General features: G+C 54.3%; 1 protein-coding gene across 1 annotated transcript in view; it reads right to left on the minus strand.

The window, feature by feature from the left end:
* PTH1R (parathyroid hormone 1 receptor) overlaps positions 1-18250 on the minus strand; it is a 67633-nt gene that overhangs the window by 4838 nt on the left and 44545 nt on the right. The window contains exons 3-11 of the mRNA XM_077304677.1: positions 14673-14783; positions 13498-13616; positions 11419-11513; positions 10471-10657; positions 10122-10275; positions 6347-6407; positions 5947-6013; positions 3198-3292; positions 1325-1466 (exon numbers count right to left, since the gene is read on the minus strand). Coding sequence (XP_077160792.1) covers positions 1325-1466; positions 3198-3292; positions 5947-6013; positions 6347-6407; positions 10122-10275; positions 10471-10657; positions 11419-11513; positions 13498-13616; positions 14673-14783 — 1031 coding nt within the window. The remainder of the gene's footprint in view (positions 1-1324; positions 1467-3197; positions 3293-5946; positions 6014-6346; positions 6408-10121; positions 10276-10470; positions 10658-11418; positions 11514-13497; positions 13617-14672; positions 14784-18250) is intronic.

An 18250-nucleotide genomic window follows, 5' to 3' on the forward strand; every position in this document is an offset into this window, starting at 1 on the left:
CCTGGGGGAGCCTGGGGGTCACCACGTGATGAAGGACACAGCGGGGAGATTTCAGAATCAGGCAGAGCTTTACTGCAGTAAAGGGGAATTCGGAAGCAAAGATGGTTCCGCCCCCAGGACTCTCTCAGTAACCGTTCAGACTCTGTGAATAGCAGTTTTTCTTCCAGACACGTGCGGATGCCTTTCGATTCCGACACCCATCCATTTCCCTTATTGCTATAAGCCCCTTTAGTCGAGCATAAATATACCTTGTGCTTAGGGGTCCTATTGGCATGTTTTTTGCTCTTCTGTTAAGGAGACCAGATGCAAAGGAGGATTCTCCCCCTCCGCCCGCCCCGCAGCTGGGGGTTTATTTTAGGGTTTGGGGGGAGGTCGCATCTGTCACACGGAGCTGGGAACCAGAGGCTGCAGCTCTCCCTTGTGGGGGGTCTCGTGACACTCCCTCTCCCTCTCTGCCGGGTACAAGGAAACACCTGCAAACCATTAGCAGGCGACACAAGTCCCTCAGGAGGAAGCGTTCCAGTGTCTGCTGTTAAATGCAGTGGAGCGCATCTATTAAAAGTACCCACCCGTCACAATAGAAAAATATTTCAGCACAGAAAGTGAAATTGGAGACTGAGGAACAAACTTGGGGTGGGGGGGGAAGTGTGGGGGAGAAGGAGCAGAGGAGAATCCCTCTGGGGTGCAAAATTCCTGGAGGCCTGAAGAGGAGGTGGACCTTCAGGAGGGTGGGGTTTGGGGAGGGACTTCAACAGAATATAAAGAAGAAGAAGAAGAAGAAGAGTTGGTTCTTATATGCCGCTTTTCCCTACCCGAAGGAGTCTCAAAGCAGCTTACAGGCACCTTCCCTTTCCTCTCCCCACAACAGACAAACTATGACAGTGTCATGGGGAGGGGCCTTCCTGACCATCCTGCCAATCAGAGGCACAGCTGGTAGGTACATGATGGGACGGGGCCTTTTAGGTGGCAGCCCCACAATTGTGGAACAACCTTCTCTGGCCCTCTCCCTTTCAAAAGGCAGCTGAAAATAATTTCCTCTGGACCAATCTGGTTTTCATTGTCCTACATGGAATTTTTAAAAGTGGGACTTAAAAAGCCACGGGGGCTTTGTTTTTATCGTGTTTGAGATTGTAAGCCACCTCGATTTCTTGAAGAAAGGAAGGGGGCTTAGAATAGCTTCCTAGAAAGAAGTGATTAAATTAGCATTCATTAATACAAAAACAAAGACAAAGCAAGGGGTCAAAGAATGGGAGACGGGGAGATCCCAGTGGGGGAAATGTCCTCTGGCTTTGAAACCGGGCAATGATCCCGGAGCCTCCCGTACCTGGAACGAATTGAAGAGGATTTCGTAGTGCATCTGGATTTGCCACAGGATCCCTGACACTTCGGTGTACGGCACCGCCATGAAAACGATATAATGCACTCCAAACAAAGGCATGAGGACCAGGGTGGATTTTAGCAGCTTCCTGCAGGAGAGAGAAAAAAGGAAGGGAGGAAAAACGTTAACGATTCCAAAGTCCTGATCCAGGAGCTGAGCTTGCTAGGTGAGAGCGGAAGCACTGGGGGGTTCCTGGTCCTTGGGGATCCCGGCTGCCTCGTGGGGGGGCCGGCTTGGAGCTAGCCAGAGGAGTTCTCCGTCAGCCCCGCGGGAATATCACGCCATGGTTGGAAATCGGCTGCCTCTCACCCCAGCGCAAGCAGGAGAGGCCTGACTGTGAACTCTGGCCTGAAGGGTCCCCCCTACCCCTCCCTGGTGAGGAGACCCCAGCCCTGTCTTTCTAGTCCTCCAATGACCTGATAAAGAAAGGCCACAGAGCGGCATATTCTTTGCTGGCGGAAGGACCCGGGTTCAGCCCCCGGCAGCCTCTCCCATCAGCTCTCAAAACCGGAGAAGAGGAGTCGGTTTGTCTTTTATGTATCCGCTTTTCTCTACCCGAAGGAGGCTCAAATCCTGAAGAGGGTGAGGTTTGGGCCATGAACGGCACAAGTTCATTCATTCTGGATGTGGGACCAGGCTGGACCAGCGCTCCAAAATTCACCTGCGCATTGGCCAAAGATTGGGGTTACCAACCTCCAGGCCACACCTGGAGAGCTCCCGCTGTTCCAACTGATCTCCAGACCACGACGATCAGTAATCCTGGAGAAATCAGCTGCTAGGGTATTATACCCTACTGAGGTTCCTAATTTATGTTTCGACCGCTTGGGGAAGGGTTAAATGCTGCTTGGGTGCCTGGTGCGAATCATGTCAACGGCAGACGGAAACATACCCCCCTGCCCAGGAGAGGGCCACCCGGAGGAGGCTGGCCCTCGGATGCTTCCAAGCACCACAGGCTGGCGGAGACGGCCTCGGGGAGGGTGTGAGCACATGGGAACATCTGGTTCCACTAAGGGAACGGCGTTCCCCGGGGGTGCAAGCGCTGCCTGGAAATGAGGCTGGCGGGGAGGAGGGGGAGGGAGGGAGGGAGGGAGGGAGGGAGGGGAGGCGATCGTCCGCCCGCCAAGGGCTGTGGTGATGCGGCACGGAGGCAAAGGCCGAGGGGGCACCTACCCCCCGTGGGCCGCCCAACTTTCCCTCCGCCAGCAAGGGCTGGCTCCTCGGGGTCAGGGCCTGGAAAAACCATCTCCCACAGAGCCCAGCGCTGCCTCCAAACCATAATGAGTAGCAAGCACCCGACGGCGTGAAATAAATCAATAGGTAAATGATAGGGCTCAGTGAGGACGGAAAACAAACCTTGGCATTTCCCGAGGCCAAATCCAGCCTGTCCCGCTGCTTTAAATTAAGCGTTTTCCTTCCAAGCGCTTCAAGCCGCCCTCCCCCCCCTAAACAAACGAGGCCAATTTGACAGATGCAAGCGGCCGCCTGCCAGCACGACCGCAGCGGAGCAGCGGAGGCCGGACAGAGCAGCAAGGGGTCGGATTCCAAGAGAGCTGTAACCCTAAGGGCAACCCTGCAGCACGAGCTGGAACGAGCGCTGGGTCATTCCTCCCAAAAGAAACAGCACCAGAACTTTGAAGCACTTTGGGCTGGCTTTGAAGAAGACCCCTCTTCTTCTTCAATCGCCTTCCCTTCCTCTCCCCACAGCAGACACCCTGTGAGGGAGGCGGGGCCGAGAGAGCTCAAAGAGAACTGCTCCATGAGAACCCTCCTAAGGGAACCGTGGAAAATGTAACCTCCCTTCTTGCCTTTCACCCCTTACCTGTACTGTTGCCTCGTATCGCACCTCCCGGCGTTTGTTTCCCGGAGTTTTGTTGCGAGAACTCTGATAATTTTGATAAAAAGAATGAAGTTTGCCTGGAAGGGAAAAGGGGGGGGGGGAAGAGATCTCTCTGAGCCCCACTTCAACCACTGACATGACTCAGCGACAACCCTGCAAAGGAGGCCACTCAGTGAAGCCCACCCTCGTCATCGGAGGCAAAGAGAGCTATTTCCCTGAGGCCACACGGTGGGTCCAGGCGAGAGGCGAAAGGGGACAAGCTGCTTTGTAGCTCTGTGGTTCCTGCAGGGTTGCCACCTCTGGGCTGAGGAATCCCTGGAGATTTGGGGAGTCGAGGTTGGGGAGAACTGGACTTGGGGAGGGGAAGCATTTTCAGCAGGGTGTTAGGCTACCGAGCCCACCTGACCTCAGGTATCGGGAGATCGGCTGTGATGCTGGGAACCCCGGCCCCCCTGGAGGTTGGCAAGCCTCGACCTTAGCTACTCTGCAGCTCCTCCTTCCTACCAACCAACCCTTCGGAAGCCCAAACGGGGAAAGTGTCCCTGAGAATACCAGTTGCCTGCTGTGGAGTTGCCAACTCCAGGTTGGGAAATACCAGGGAGCAGAGGGTGGAACCTGAGGAGAATGGCTTTTGGGGTGGTGGGGTTGCCAGCGCTGGGGTGGGAAAGACCTGGAGACTTTGGGGGTGGAGCCAGGACCAGGCATGATTTGGGGCAGGATGGGACCTCAGTGCTGAGCAGTCCCCCCTCCCAAGCAGCCCTTTTCGCCAGGGGAACTGACCTCTTTACTCTGGAGGTGAGTTATAATCCCAGGGGGCCCACCTGGGGCCTGGCACCCCTCCCTAGGGCAGGGCTCTCAGGATCGCACCATGCCATAAGCCTGCCTTCCCAAGCAGCCTTGTTCTCCAGCATCAGGGGGAACAAATGAATCAACCTCCAGCAAACCAGCTGGCGATGAAGTCTGGAGACCCGATGTCATTCTGGAGCATCTCCAGCTGCCACCTGGAGGTTGGCAGCTCTAATAGGCAATGACTAATGTGCCATAAGGGTCCTGCAATGGATGACCCAGGAGGTCCCTTCCAAGTTTGTCATTCTATGATTCTAGGACTATATCTTGCTTCAATATGCACCATTCGTTCTGAGTGCCCCATCTCAGTCTGCCGCTCTCTCAGGGAAAAGTCCGGCCTGGTTTTCCCAGCTGAAGCGCAAAAGAATGCCCCCTTGGCCCTCTGCGGGTGGCACCCCTGGCACGCAGCGGGAGGCCAGTCCTAAGCCCACGACGGCCTCTTGGGGCAGTCCGGTGCATCTCGCCTTCAGGAGAATCAACGGGGAGCAATTGAAAAAGACAACGGGCCGGGCTGGTGGGGGGATTAAGAGTGCGGCCAAGCGGGCAATTCCGGAGCAGCCCCGCAGCCTAAACAGGGGAAGAGCTTCCAGGCCGCTGGGCCATAGGCAGTTCCAGGAGGACAGGAACTCCTCGCCAGCGGCCGCCTGGGAATTTCCTCCGCAGAACAGCAGACGCTCCGTCCAGCTCATTGTCTTGCCGTAATTGGGAGGATAAATTTCAAGGCCTGTTGGCAGCTTGACTGCACTGACTTTGCCATGTTTCCCAATCGTAATTTCTCTCCCTTTTGCTGCCAAACACCATTGTGTGGTCTTGACAACTGGCTCTCCTGGAACTTACAAAAAACGAAACCCTGAGCTACCAGCAGGAACATTTATAGGGCTCTGGGCTCTGCGTTGCGAAAGACCATCCGTGCCTTTGGGACCCCAAAGCCGGCCAAAAGGGTCATTAGTTTTCGCCCTTGGACTTAATGGACTGAAATTCTTTATGCCCCACCTCATCACCACAAGGTTCTTGGGGCGGCAGCGGAGGGGGGGGGGGGGACCGAAAACATCCACAGAAGGATCGCGGCCAATAAAAAGCAATCGGCCCCAATCCCAACAGCAGCTTTCGAAACAGAATATTAAGGCGCAGCCTTTACAACGAACCCGCTTCCATTTAGGGGCTGCAAAACCCCACCGAAACCCAGCAGGACCTCAAGAAACCTCGGTGTAACAATGGCCCTGATCCCACCTCACTGAGAAACGGGCAGCTTTGGTGAGGGTTGCCAGCTTTGGGGTGGGAGATTGCTGGGGATCCCAGGGACTGGGGGGTGGGCAGGGGTTCCAATCCAGATCAGACGGAACCAAGAAAAATGCTGAGGTGCATGCTGTTCCCGGAACGGCATGGCACTCAACATCCCTGCTATGGGGGGGTTGGGGTGGGGGGAAAGCTACATTTTGCCTGACCTGCTTACGTGCCCCCTAAAGCAGGGGTAGTCAAACTGCGGCCCTCCAGATGTCCATGGACTACAATTCCCAGGAGCCCCTGCCAGCGAATGCTGGCAGGGGCTCCTGGGAATTGTAGTCCATGGACATCTGGAGGGCCGCAGTTTGACTACCCCTGCCCTAAAGAAAGGCCTTGTTACTGTGAAGGATTTCACGTTGTGCGTCTTAACTATTTTTCTCCACTCTGGGCTGAAGCCTGGCCTGGGGGTGGTGGGGGTGTGGGGGGGGGGTTTAGCCCAATTGCTCCCTGTTCTCTAAGAAGAATGGAGCAGCCGAGCCCTGGACTGCAGGCGGCAGAGAGGCAAGGCCCCAGAATGGTCAGGGGAAGCTGGAAGTTCGGACCCCTCCTTGTTTCGCACCGTCCCCCCCGTCCCCCGCCCCCACTCAAATCTTCCACTCACCATCACGGTTACTAAGATTGGCACTTGGATGAACCACTTGAAATAGCCGGCACTTAAATCCCAGCACCTGCAGAGAGAGGAACGCCCATAAAGTAAAACCGTCTTCATAACGACTGGCCATTGAGTTTGGTCACTGAGTTCCTACAGCTCCAGGCCGGGGAATTCCTTGTCCCTGTTTATGGTGTTCTTAACCTACTCTTTCTCCAAGGAGATCAGTGGTAGTCCTGTCCTTAGTCTTCTCCTCACAACACCCCTGCGAGGTGGGGGCCATCTGAGAGACAGAGACTGGCCTGAGATCCCCCAATGGCTGGAGGGGGACTACAATCCAGGATCCCTCCCAGTCTCACTCCCTAACCTCCGCCCTCCCTAACCTCCGCATGCAGAAAACTCTCAGACTTACTCTGTGTCTGCTAACGTGGCTCTTAAAGTGGCCCAGATTGCGACGAAGACCACGGGGAGTCCTGCGAGAAACGGAAAGCAGATGTGGGAATTAAGATGTATATTTCAGCCACCTCGTGTTGCAATTATACTGAAGGGGCGGGTCGGGCTGAAGCCCCAGAAAGGAAAAAGGACTCATTTTATTCAAGACGGCCAGGCCTTGGAATATCTTTTTCCAGATTCGTGTTCACTGCATTTTCCCGTCATGCACCTTTTCCTAAATGGCTAGAATCAGTGAATTGCTGTACTTTTACACCCAAAAGAGAAGCATAAATGATTTTTTTTAAAGTGAGGTCCTCAGCCTTCTTCACAAGCAGATGTGGGACCCTAACCCTGGCCTGGCAATTGGTGATTCTCCAACCCCCCCCCCTGTTTCAGGACCTTGGGCAGTTCCCTCTGGATTGGTCTGGATTCAAATCCAGAAAGAGGGAGAAAAAATCCATATACATCTGCTACATATCAAATCTACATTTGTGACAGAACTATGCCCCAATCTTCTCTTTTAGGGCAGACATCTTGATCCCCCCTCCCATTTTCTCTGAGATAAAATTCAGCAGATTGACTGTCAGGGCAGGATGTTTCAATTCTGGGTGCTGATGTGGAGATCTAAAGCCCTACACAGTTTGGGTCCTCCAGGGTCCCAGAAGGACTTCCTTCTCCTGGGCAGCATTGGAGCAAAAGTACCTATTTATTTCTGAAAGATCTACTTGCTGCCCTTCAGTCATTGTGGTCATGCATCTGTTCACAGAGTTCACAGAACCATGAAGTGGACTTATGGCAGAAATCTCTGAACAGCAGAAGAATATTCACTGGGAATCCTGGGTAAAGTCAAAAGTCAAAGGCTCCTCACGCTGAACCCAGAAGCAGCCTGAATGACCTTTCCATGTGGCTCATTGTGCCCATGGTGGGCACGGATGTGGGTCTCCACTGGAAAGAGCAGTGTGGAAATGACAGGGCAGACCCATGCTATGGCCATGAGCATCTAAGTCGGCGGTTCTCAACCTGGGGGTCACAACCCCTGGGAGGTCAATTGACCCTTTCCCCAGGGGTCGCCGTTGCTGCTGCCGGGCTGCCAACCCAAAGAGGGTTGTGGCCTTAGGAAGGTTCAAAACCACTGACCTAAGTGCATGAGTTCAATGTCGTTCTGCCCATGAGAACGTTGTTGGTGGTGGTACTGGGGGTGAAGTCGAGATGCAGCTGACCTCTGGCAACCCCAGAGGGGTTTTTAAGGGAGGAGATGTTCAGAGGTGGTTCGCCACTGCCTGCCTCTTTGTAGCTACCCTCAAGTTCCTCGGGGGTCTCTCACCCAAATACTGACCAGGGTCGACCCTGCTTAGCTTTCGTGATCTGACATTAGCTTAGGCCGGGCCACCCCGGTCTAGGCACCAGGCTAACAGAGTTGGTTGGCCATTGCTTGCCTCTGGACAGAGGCCTTGGTCTTCTTCGGTGCTCTCCCACCCAGGTGCTAACCAGGGCTGAGCCTGGTTAATCTCCAAGACCCAGTGACACAGGGCTAGCCGGGGTTATCCGGATCTAGGATAATCCTGCCGTTATTTCATTTTAATTGTTTTATTCAGTAAATACGCTATCTCATGCACAGACACACGAAGCATTGACTCCCGGGTGTCTACAGAGCAGAGCATGGGTGGCCACGCAGACATTGACTTTCATAGTATCCACATTGTATGCGCTGTGCATCTCCAGTTCTTACACACAGTGTGTACAATGCAGGTCCTATAAGGCCAGGCCGTCTCTGCTGCAGCTGTTGCAGGGCTTGCCGTGGACTGAGGTCTTGCAAAGCTCTGCTCGAAACAAGCCACTGAAGCAACATTTCTCTGTCGGTGCATTGTGCACACAGGCGAGTCAGCTCTAAGGGTGCGCTTCAGCCATTCTTTTGAGCTGGTCAGGAATCTTCCCTAGCCTGCCCTGCCCTGTAAGGCAAACTCGTCTGAGGCCTCCTGAGTTTCTTGGGTTGGTTCTGGATCCCCAGCAACTTCAATAACAGGGAAAGGCTGCTGGTAGCTCAGGTCCAGAGCATCTTGGCTGGGCCTGCTTTGTTTCTTTGTTCTGTTCAAGGGATAAGCACATCAGAAAACCCTGCTGGGTCAGACCAGTGCAGGCCCATCTAGCCCAGCATCCTGTCTCTCACAGTGGACAATCAGTTCCTCCGAAAGGCCAACCACAGGGCCAAGAGGCCAAGAACATCAGAAGAGCCCTGATGGATCAGACCCATGGTCCATCCAGCCGGGCATCCCTTTTCACGCAGTGGCCGTGGCCAACCTGGAGGGCCACCAACAGGGCAGAGAGGCCAAGGTCTTCTCCTGAGGGTGTCTCCTGGCTCTGGGGTTCAATGTTTCTGGATGTGGAGGTTTGCCTTATTGACCATGGCTTATAGCTGTTGATAGACTCTGCCATGAATCCATCTAATCCCCTTCCAAACTTACTGTGGCCATCACTCCATCTTCTGGCAGCAAATCCCAAAGTCTAACCACTCTCTGTGTAACGTCCGTCCTGAACCTCCTCTCCATATTTCCTTCTATCTAGATATTTCTGTGTCTGTGTATCTGTCTACCTTCCTGTATATTTATGTCTAGATATGCAGATAGAGATAGATCTCCTCCATTTTTGAAAAGCTGGGCTTTTTCCAGCCTTCTCCTTCTCCTTCCCTTGCGCGTAAACAGGCTCTCGCTAATGATCTGCCCACCACGGCCACATCCTGTTTTCCAGCCTACCCAACGGCCTCAGAAAATTGCAGGTTTGCATTATTGCAGGCCTCCAGACACTCAAGGTAACCCTGGTCCACTTTAAATAGCCCTCCGGGGCATCTGGGGCCAGAGGAGGAAGTGGGGACCAAAAAAGGGATTGGTAGACCCTCCTTGGAGGGGAGCAACCAGAGTTAAAACAGGTGTGAGAGCAGAGCAAGTGCATCTTGAAATGAGCAGTCTGGGGTGCACATCCAGCCAGCAGTTGGCCAACGAGGAAAGCGTCAGGAGGGAAGCCCACCTGTCGGAGGATGCAGGAGTACTGGCACAGATCTCGCATGATGGCAGGGTTGGGCAAACGAGCTATACCTGTGCATGTCCTAATCATCTAATGCAAAACAGGACAATGCAGCTCTTTGGAGTTTGGGGGAAAGTCTTGTTTCTTCTTCTTGTGCATTTCCTTCTGCCTGCATCGCCACTAGGGGCAACCTGGGCCTCTGTTTCTCCTGTCTCCCTGAGACGAAAGTTTGAGCCCCGGGACACCGTTAAGACCAACACATTTTTATTCAATAAACTGGAATTTTACTGGAAAATTTGAAAGATGAATAACATTTTGCTGGTCTTCAAGCTGCCCCTGGACTCAAACTTTGTCCTGGTGCTTCAGACCAAGTCGGCCGCCGACCTGGATCCATCTCTCTAAAACAGTTAGACAGACAAGGTGCCGGAATTTTTGCATCTTCTTGCTTCCTTGGTAAAACCGATTCCACCATATTTTACTGAGATGCCCTCTGCCTTCCAGTCTAATCTGCCATTGCATTCTATTGTGGGCAGTGAATTTTCGACGGTTTTAATCCCAGCAGAATGGGCCCCCTTCCTATTCTGAGTCCAAAATCCTGATACAACCTTGGCTGTTGCACTTCTTAAAAAATCCCTTTTGGGAAAGATTTGGGAGATGACATTTGAGACGGTTCTGATGCTCAAGGCGTTGAGTGTGAGCTCTTTCTTTGGGGGAAGGGGAGGGAAAGGAGGACTCACCCCAGCCAAATAAGGTGAACCCCCAAAGGTATTTCTTCTCAGAGAAAAACGCCATGAAGATCAGGCTGTGGAGGTAAAGGCCTTCCACCAGGATCCAGTAGTAGTTGGTGGCCAGGAAGTAAAGAAACAAGGTGACAACGACCTTGCAGCCCACCTGAGAGAGGTCAGGAAAGGAGAAAAGGAGCAGTTAGAGCAGAGGTAGTCAAACTGCGGCCCTCCAGATGTCCATGGACTACAATTCCCTTGAGCCCCTGCCAGCGAATACGACTTTCCAGCTTGGCCCCAAGCTGGCGGTCCCCCTTCCTTCTCCCAGCATGCACTGCTGCGCCTAGGTCAAGCGGCAACTCACAAAGGGGGCCTTCTCAGCCAAGGGGGGCTCGGTGATGAACTTGAGGTCTTCTTCCGAGATGCGCTCCATCTCCTCCAGGGCTGACCCCGAGTACAGGACGGCGTCCTTCACGAAGATGCTGATGGCGCGGAGCATGAAGGAGACGAAGAGGTGGAGGTGGATGTAGTTCCGTGTGCAGTGCAAACGCCTGCGAGAGGAATGAGAAAGGAGGCTGGTCAGGGGAGAGAGACCGAAAGGGGGAAATCAAAGAGGACGGAAGCGTCAGCCTATCCCTCTTTTCCGCGGGGGCATTTCCCCAAGAGGGTCGTTCCGGACAGAGGCATCCACCTGCCCATTCAGCCAGCAGATTCCCTAACTCCGTATGGTGGGGCAGAATACGGCCAGACTCTGGGAGCACTTTGTGGACTAACCAAACTTGTGGAAAGAGATGTGCATCTTGTTGCACCTCCTCTGTTAGTAGCTAGCATTTTTTTCCTGTTTCTAAACTGATGTGGACTTGTATATATTTTTAAAACTAAGCAAACCACCCGGCTGAAGTAGCTAAACCCATGGGAAGCCGATCATATAGCCCTGATATAGCCCTTTTCTTGGATGCTTTAGGATGCTTAGGGCTGATCCTGCGTTGAGCAGGGGGTTGGACTAGATGGCCTGTATGGCCCCTTCCAACTCTAGGATTCTATGATTCTATAATCCAGGGGTAGTCAAACTGCGGCCCTCCAGATGTCCATGGACTACAATTCCCAGGAGCCCCTGCCAGCGAATGCTGGCAGGGGCTCCTGGGAATTGTAGTCCATGGACATCTGGAGGGCCGCAGTTTGACTACCCCTGCTACAATCCAAAGTTGCTCAAGGGGTTTGCAACGAGGACCCCCCGTCTTCCTCCTCCCGCCCAGACCCAACCACGGGCACGGAGAAATCACCTCCTGCATTCTGAAAGGGAGCCGCTTACCTGAAATAGCCGAGGATGAGCACAGCGATTGTCAAGGACCCCAGCGAGATGGAATAGCCGACGGTATAAATCAAATAGAGTCGGTCAAAGACTTCCTGGGGAAAGGCAGGGGAGAGGGCAGGTGGGAAAAGAGCATGGAGGGAAGAGTCAGGCACGAGAACTGATTTCACAGTGGCCCAAGAGCAGAGGTCAAAGCGGGCAGGAAACCCGGTGGGATTCTGGGAAATTATTCCATGCTCTGATATTCCGGGAGTAGTTAGGAAACTGTCTAGGGCGGGGTCCTGAACCTGGTGACCATGGCAACAGCCGCCTCCAAGTGGGTGGAGTCAGGGGGAGCTCTTGACCAGTATGGCTTCTGATAGGCTGTGAGAGATCCAGCTGATGCCCTGCATGTTCCTGCTTCTCCGCCTCACCTCCGGAACACCTGTGCATTTCTCAGCATTAAGAGAAGCGCCTTTTCATTAGCTATCAAAATGGCGCATACGGAACCATGAGAATAGCGCATAACGGCGTAGAAGATGCACACAAGCCGCAAAACCAACGGAAAAGCGGACCACCAGAACCGCTTGACAAAAGTATAACCAAACATTTAAAAAAGGGCGGCCTTGAGGGCTTTTACACCCGCCTTGCTCTCTGTGAACGAACATGTTTTGGTAGGCTCCATAAACAAAGAAAAGTTCTGAAAACCCTTTTTTATGAGAAGCAAGGTCAGTATTGCATGCTCAGGCTGGCAGCAGCTCTCTGAGGTCTTCCCCATCATCTCTTGCCTGGTCCTTTTAACTGGAGATGCTGGGGATTGAACTGGGGACCTTCTGCAGCTCAAGCAGAGGCTCTGCCCCTGAGCCATAGGCCCTCCCCTCCCCTCCCTTCCATCCTTTTACCAGTGCCCTCAATCCCTCCCCCCTTTCCCTTGCAAATTTCCATAGCGCACGCAGGTCTCTTAATGACATCTCTGGTGCTCCGTTTGGGCTGGAGAGGAATGCTTTTCTGGAATTCTAACCTCAGGCGCATGACATCAGAGTCCGCGAGACCTGAGACTGTTTTCCTGGCGGCATCTACCGCTGGAATCCTGTGCTGGCCAACGTTAATCTATTCAGAAACTAAATAAACAGAAATGTAACAGCCGCGGTTGGAGCAGCTCGTGGGCAGGGACGGAGCGAGGGCTGCGCATTTTCCACCCCAAGTCAGCGCGCAGGCTTCCCGTAGGGAGGGCAGGTGGCCATCCGAGCGGCATGAAAAGTTTGCTTTTTTCGGACAGGGGCTAGCACCTCGCAGGGTCTGACTCATCCCCTGGCCGCAGCGTGAAGCCTGTGCGGTTTAAACCGTGGAGGCCAATGCTGAAGGGGGGGAGGGAGGCAGGAAGAGGAGGAGCATCGGGGTGTGCTGGGGGCAGAGGTGGAAGCTCTCCCAAGGGCCCAAGATCTCGCGACAGGCGTGGAAACTGACAAACTGGCAAGCAAAGAAGGGGAAAGAGAAGGAGGAGGATGGAGCAGAGTTGTTCTCTCTTGCCCCGGAGGGACGGACCAGAACCAAGGGGATGGAATTAATTCTAAAGAAATTCCATCTAAACATCCGGAAGAAGTTTCTGACGGTTAGAGCGGTTTCTCAGTGCAACAGGCTTCCTCGGGAGGTCCGAGGAAGGTTCTCCATTTTTGGAGATTTTTAAGCAGAGGCTGGAGAGCCATCTGACAGAGAGGCTGTTTCTGTGAAGGTTCAAGGGGGTGGCAGGTGACAGTGGAGGAGCGATAGGGCTAGAACCATAGAATCCTAGGGCTGGAAGGGACCTCCTGGGTCATCTAGTCCAACCCCCTGCACTATGCAGGACACTCACAACCATAATGGGTGGGTTGGACTAGATGACCCAGGAGGCCCCTTCCAACACTGTGATTCTATGATTCTAGGAACACACAGACATGCATGGTCAGGGTGGTTGTTCCTGGGCCGGGGAATACTTTGGGGGTGGAGCTGGCAGCCTGCAGCTGAGGGAAATGAGGATGCAGAACAGTCCCAGATCCTGCACAATCCCTACCCGCTATCCGAGGAGACCCTGCCTACCATGCACACGTGAAATCGCCTTACCCTCTCCGTCCGGTTGGTGTTGAGGAACTTGGCACACTCGCTGTAGTTGGCCCAGGTGAGGTTGCTGCTGGACACCAACGCCCAGCTCCCGTTCATGTCACAACGCCGATAGGCATGACCTGGCAAGGAGACAAGGGGCCCTTCAGACACGGGAAAGGCTGCAGGGAACCACGGGAAGGCATGCTGCCCCTGGCTAAGGGCCTGCCGGTTTCTGTCGCCACGCCCAAGGGAGCACGGGGCTCATGGCTGGCGTATTTATTATTTATTTGTTTTGTAGGCCGCAAGTCCCAGCAAGCTGGCTCATGGCGGTTCACAGCCATTTAACACAAACAAGATCCAATTCCATAAAAACCACACACAATGTACAACCATAACCTAAAAACAATCCCCCAAAGCACAAAATCTATAGCTCTACGAGATGGCGGTAAAGATACTAAAAACTCATCTCCCCGCAGAAGAGCCATATCCATATAGCACAGGTCCCACAAGGTGCCTGCCCCCCGCCCCCCAGATCAGGGCCGTATCCTCTCTCCTCCCCCTTCCCCCTCTTTAAGGACACTCAGAGTGACACCCCTTTCCACTGGGGGGGGGTTCGCTGGCAGGGGCTCCTGGGAATTGTAGTCCATGGACATCTGGAGGGCCGCAGTTTGACTGTCCCTGGCCAAGAGGATGGATCAAGGAAAGCGACAGGTCAGATCAAGGCTAAGGGAACACGTCTTAGCTGGATTGTTCGGGGGGGGGGGCACCGTTTGTGGCAAAAGGGTGAGAGTCGAGTCCTGTTGCCGCTTAAAGACCAATGAAATTTCCACGAGAGAAGCTTTCGGGAGGCAAATCTCGGAGTCTGACAAGGCAAGCTCGGACCCCTAAGAGCTTCAACCGCAGACCTCTCGGTGGTCTTTAAGGCTCTACCGGACAAGCTATCGGGAAGAACCGGGCCGAGCAGCACAGGGGTCGTCCCCCTAAGTGACGAATGTACTGACCGGGTTCAGTTTCTCAGGCTGAGCGGTGCGACTGAGGCTCAGATTTGGACCCAGCTCAGATTCGGACCGTTCCCTGCAGGACTTCTCCTCCCCCCCCCCCCCAGCCTCTTGCTTGTCCTACCCCTTGCCCTCGATCCCCCCTAGGTCAGGCGACTGAACTGCCCTGACTTTGGGCCCCAACAACGAGAGACTCACCTTGGTGGTTGAAGTCATAGATATACTCTGGGCAGGGCATAGCCACCAACTTGCCCGGGAGGCTTTCGGGCCAGCAGATGAGGTTGTCCCACTCCGTCGCACAAAAGCCATCTGGAAGAGAAGACCAGAAAGCCAAGGGGGGGGGTTGATGGGAATTCAGGCACGGAGGACTTGGAGCATAACGGCCCGCATCGTGTCAAGCCCCGCACTGCGCCCAACCAAACCCCTTGCCCATTCTGCCTTGGGTGGCTTTCACACATTGCGGGGAAGGCCCGTCTGCCCCGCTGCAGAGAATCTTTGGATGTTCTTATCTCCTTCAAGACTCAGCTTGAAACTTTGGCCTTTGTCTCCAGCAAGGGAGGGGAGGGGCTGGGTTGGTTAGAGGTTCATCCGCTCACAGGAGTCCCTGCTTGAAGAAAGAGTCCATCCCTGAGCTGTTTAGATTTCTTTCCCACCCTGCAACTGGAAACAAGGCAGGAGAAAGGGCCGCAGGACTCTTTTGGGAAGCAACCTTGCAATTCGGCTTGCCGAACGCGCGGGACAAGGAGCTTCCAGTAAACGTTGGGCCGCCATCCCTGCTCTCCGCAGGGTACAGAGCTGGCTTGGCACCCCCGCCTCCCCTTCCCACTCTGGAGGCTGAAGGGAGGGCAGTGTCTGCACGATCCGGATTCCTGAGGAGGGCACAGCTGTTCTTCCCCACCACGTCGGACCGATGTTTGGTTTTGCAGAGGCTTCAGCCTCCCTGGCTGGTAAAACAGCAGCCCTGAGGCGAAGTGGCTTTGTCTATCTGGACAGGCTTCCCAGCTCTGAGTTGGAAAACACCGGGAGATTTTTTATTGATTATCGTCTGCCCTGTCTTTAGGAAGTCAGGGTGGGTGGAGCCCAGGGAGGGCGAGGTTTGGGGAGGCGAGGGGCCTCAGTTGAGTCCATGCACATCCAGGAAGTCCCAGTTTGCCCCCCCCCCACTGTAGGGTTTACCTGCCCAGCAGCCATTTTCTCCAGGGGAGAGGGCATAATGGGTTAGCCAGTATTTTCCTGTTCTAATTTTCAGAGCAGCTTTGATTGCTCCTTATGGGGTTCTGCGCCTGTGTCGTCTTTGCAATTGGCCCCAAACTTAGCAAAGGAGGGAGACAAATCCCCTACATTTAGTAGTTTCTTCCTTGCTAGAACCCGCTTGAACCCCGAGTCTGCGTGAGTGTGGCGTGCCTGTCAAGGGGGGTCCGATGAGGGCGTTTGAGTCCCGGGTTCAAATCCCCGCTCGGCTGGCTCTCTGCTCGGAGAACGGGGACGGCACACGGACACGTTTCCTACGGGGTAGCTTGGCTGGGCCTTTTGCCTCGCCTCAGCAAATAAGACGCTTATTTATTACCGAAAGAGCGAGAGGCCAAGGCATATAAAGACCAGCTCAGAAGACCGAGAATAGCCGAGGGACAGCCCGATGTTCATTGCTAATAACGGGTTGCAGTGACATTTTCTCCCGCGCGTCCTTCCCCGCAAAATGTCCCCTCTTCGCCTTCAAACCAGTCCACACAGGCTCCTGATTCATAAAGGGGGACGGGGGGAGCCAGGCCGCTGCCGGCTGCTGCTGCTCTTCATCCTTTTCCAGGGCTGGTTTCGGGGGACGGCCGTGGCTCGGCTCTCCTCCTCGAAGCGTCATGTTTGCCTACGTCCCGAAAGAAAACGTTTGGGGGTTTCCTGTCCCTTTCATCTGGGAGCTAGATTTAAAAAGCAAGCAAGCAAACCGCAGGCTTGCAGGGACGGCTGTTTAATTTTCCCTGGGCTTTCCCTCCCTCCCTCCCGCCCTCCCTGCAAACCAGGGCCAAAGACTGCCCATCGGAAACAGGCAGAGAGACGAAATATGGCAGCTACGCTTTGGAAACGCACTGCCAGCACCGGCTTGGTCCACGCAAGCCCTCGGCTCTCCCGCTTGTCTTGCTGAATTATGGAAGGGTTACCGGGAGATGCTGGGGGCAGGGCCAAAGTAGGGCACGGTTTGGTGGGGGGAGGGACCTCGTGGCATAGCGGCCTATCGAGGTCAGCCTACCAAGAAGCCATGTCCTCCAGGGGAACTGATCATTCGCTGCAGTTGCAATTCTGGGAGATCTCCAGGCCCTACCTGGAGGTTGGCAGCCATCATTTCCTACCAGAGTTGTGAAAGGAAGAGGAAAATCCCCAGAAAAGAATTCCGAGGGCTCCTCCAGGACTGGGTTGCTGAAGGCTGAACGGGATGACTGGCTCTTGAGGCACTGCAGGATTCCCGGATGCAGGTGGGAGGGGGCACCTGCATCCGGGAATCGGGAATCGTCTCACCTGTGGGAATTGCTCTGCAAGGATTTTCATTGCCCCTTTGGAAGTGTTAATTGCCCAGCCTGGCATTGAAAAGGAGCCGTTTCTGATCGGCTGGAAAGACATTAATTAGCATTAAGGGCAGCCCAGGCTCTGGAGCTCAGCGAATACACAGCACCAAAGTTAAATGGCTGTTTGGCCTAGGGTTGCCAACCTCCAGGTGGCAGCTGGAAACCGGCTTGCAAACACCTTTCCCTTCCTCTCCCCACAACGGGCACCCTGCATGGTAGGCGGGGCTGAGGGAGCTCCAAGAGAACTGCTCTACAGGAATAACTGTGACTAGCCCAAGGTCTCCCAGCTAGCTGCATGGGGCTGAGGGAGAAATGGGGACTCAAACCTGGTTCTCCCAAGGAGAGGCTGCCGCTCTTAACCACAACTCCATGCTGGCTCTGAAACATACTTCCCAGCTCAGGAAAGGATGTGAGTCTGTGCTTGCCAGCCTCCAGGTGGGGCCTGGAGATCTCCCCGAACTACAGAATACAGAAATTAATTCCTTTGGAGAAAACGGCTACGTTGGACGTGAAGTCTGTCATCACACCCCTCTGGGCTGCCCCTCAGCCTCAGCTCTGCCAACCTACAGGCTCCACCCCCAAACCACCAGTAATTTCCCAACCTGGAGTTGGCAAGGCTATTGGTAGCATAAAAGAAGGGTCCCCGGTGTCATTTGGAAAGGCCAAACACAGCTCCAGTTTCTATCTATCCATCCATCCCACCCTTCCTCCGGGATTCTCTGAGCAGTGAATATGGTTCACCCTGCCTTCTGCCTCACAACAGCCCTGCAAGGTAGGTGATGGCGCCATTGCCTTCCCCCTTCTCTCATCCCGGCTCTGAGGGCAGAAAAGGGAAAACTTCCCCACCCGGAGGCCTCAGAGAAGTGTTAATTGGGCCGTGGGCGGACACGATCTGCAGCCACGGAGGATGTGGTTTCGGGAGGTGGGGATATGCCAGAGAGAAGCAAGAGGTCTGAACTAAGGAGAACGGGGTATTTTGGAAAGATTTTAAAAAGAAGGGATGATTGCACAACAGGGAAATGTAGGTCGTTAGCCCCACAGCTCTGGCTAGAGAGATGGGGGGAGACGTCAGCGGGGTGGGTGAAAGCCCCTCCAGGGTTTCTATGAAAAACAGATGCTGGCTGCCCACAGGGCGGAGAAGGGTCCCTTTTGCACACAAACTCCCTCTCTCTCTCTCTCTCTCTCTCTCCATCTCTCGGTGCATCTGGTGCCAATTAAAAG

This window comes from Paroedura picta, chromosome 11, assembly GCF_049243985.1.
Source record: "Paroedura picta isolate Pp20150507F chromosome 11, Ppicta_v3.0, whole genome shotgun sequence".
NCBI classification, from domain to species: domain Eukaryota; kingdom Metazoa; phylum Chordata; class Lepidosauria; order Squamata; family Gekkonidae; genus Paroedura; species Paroedura picta.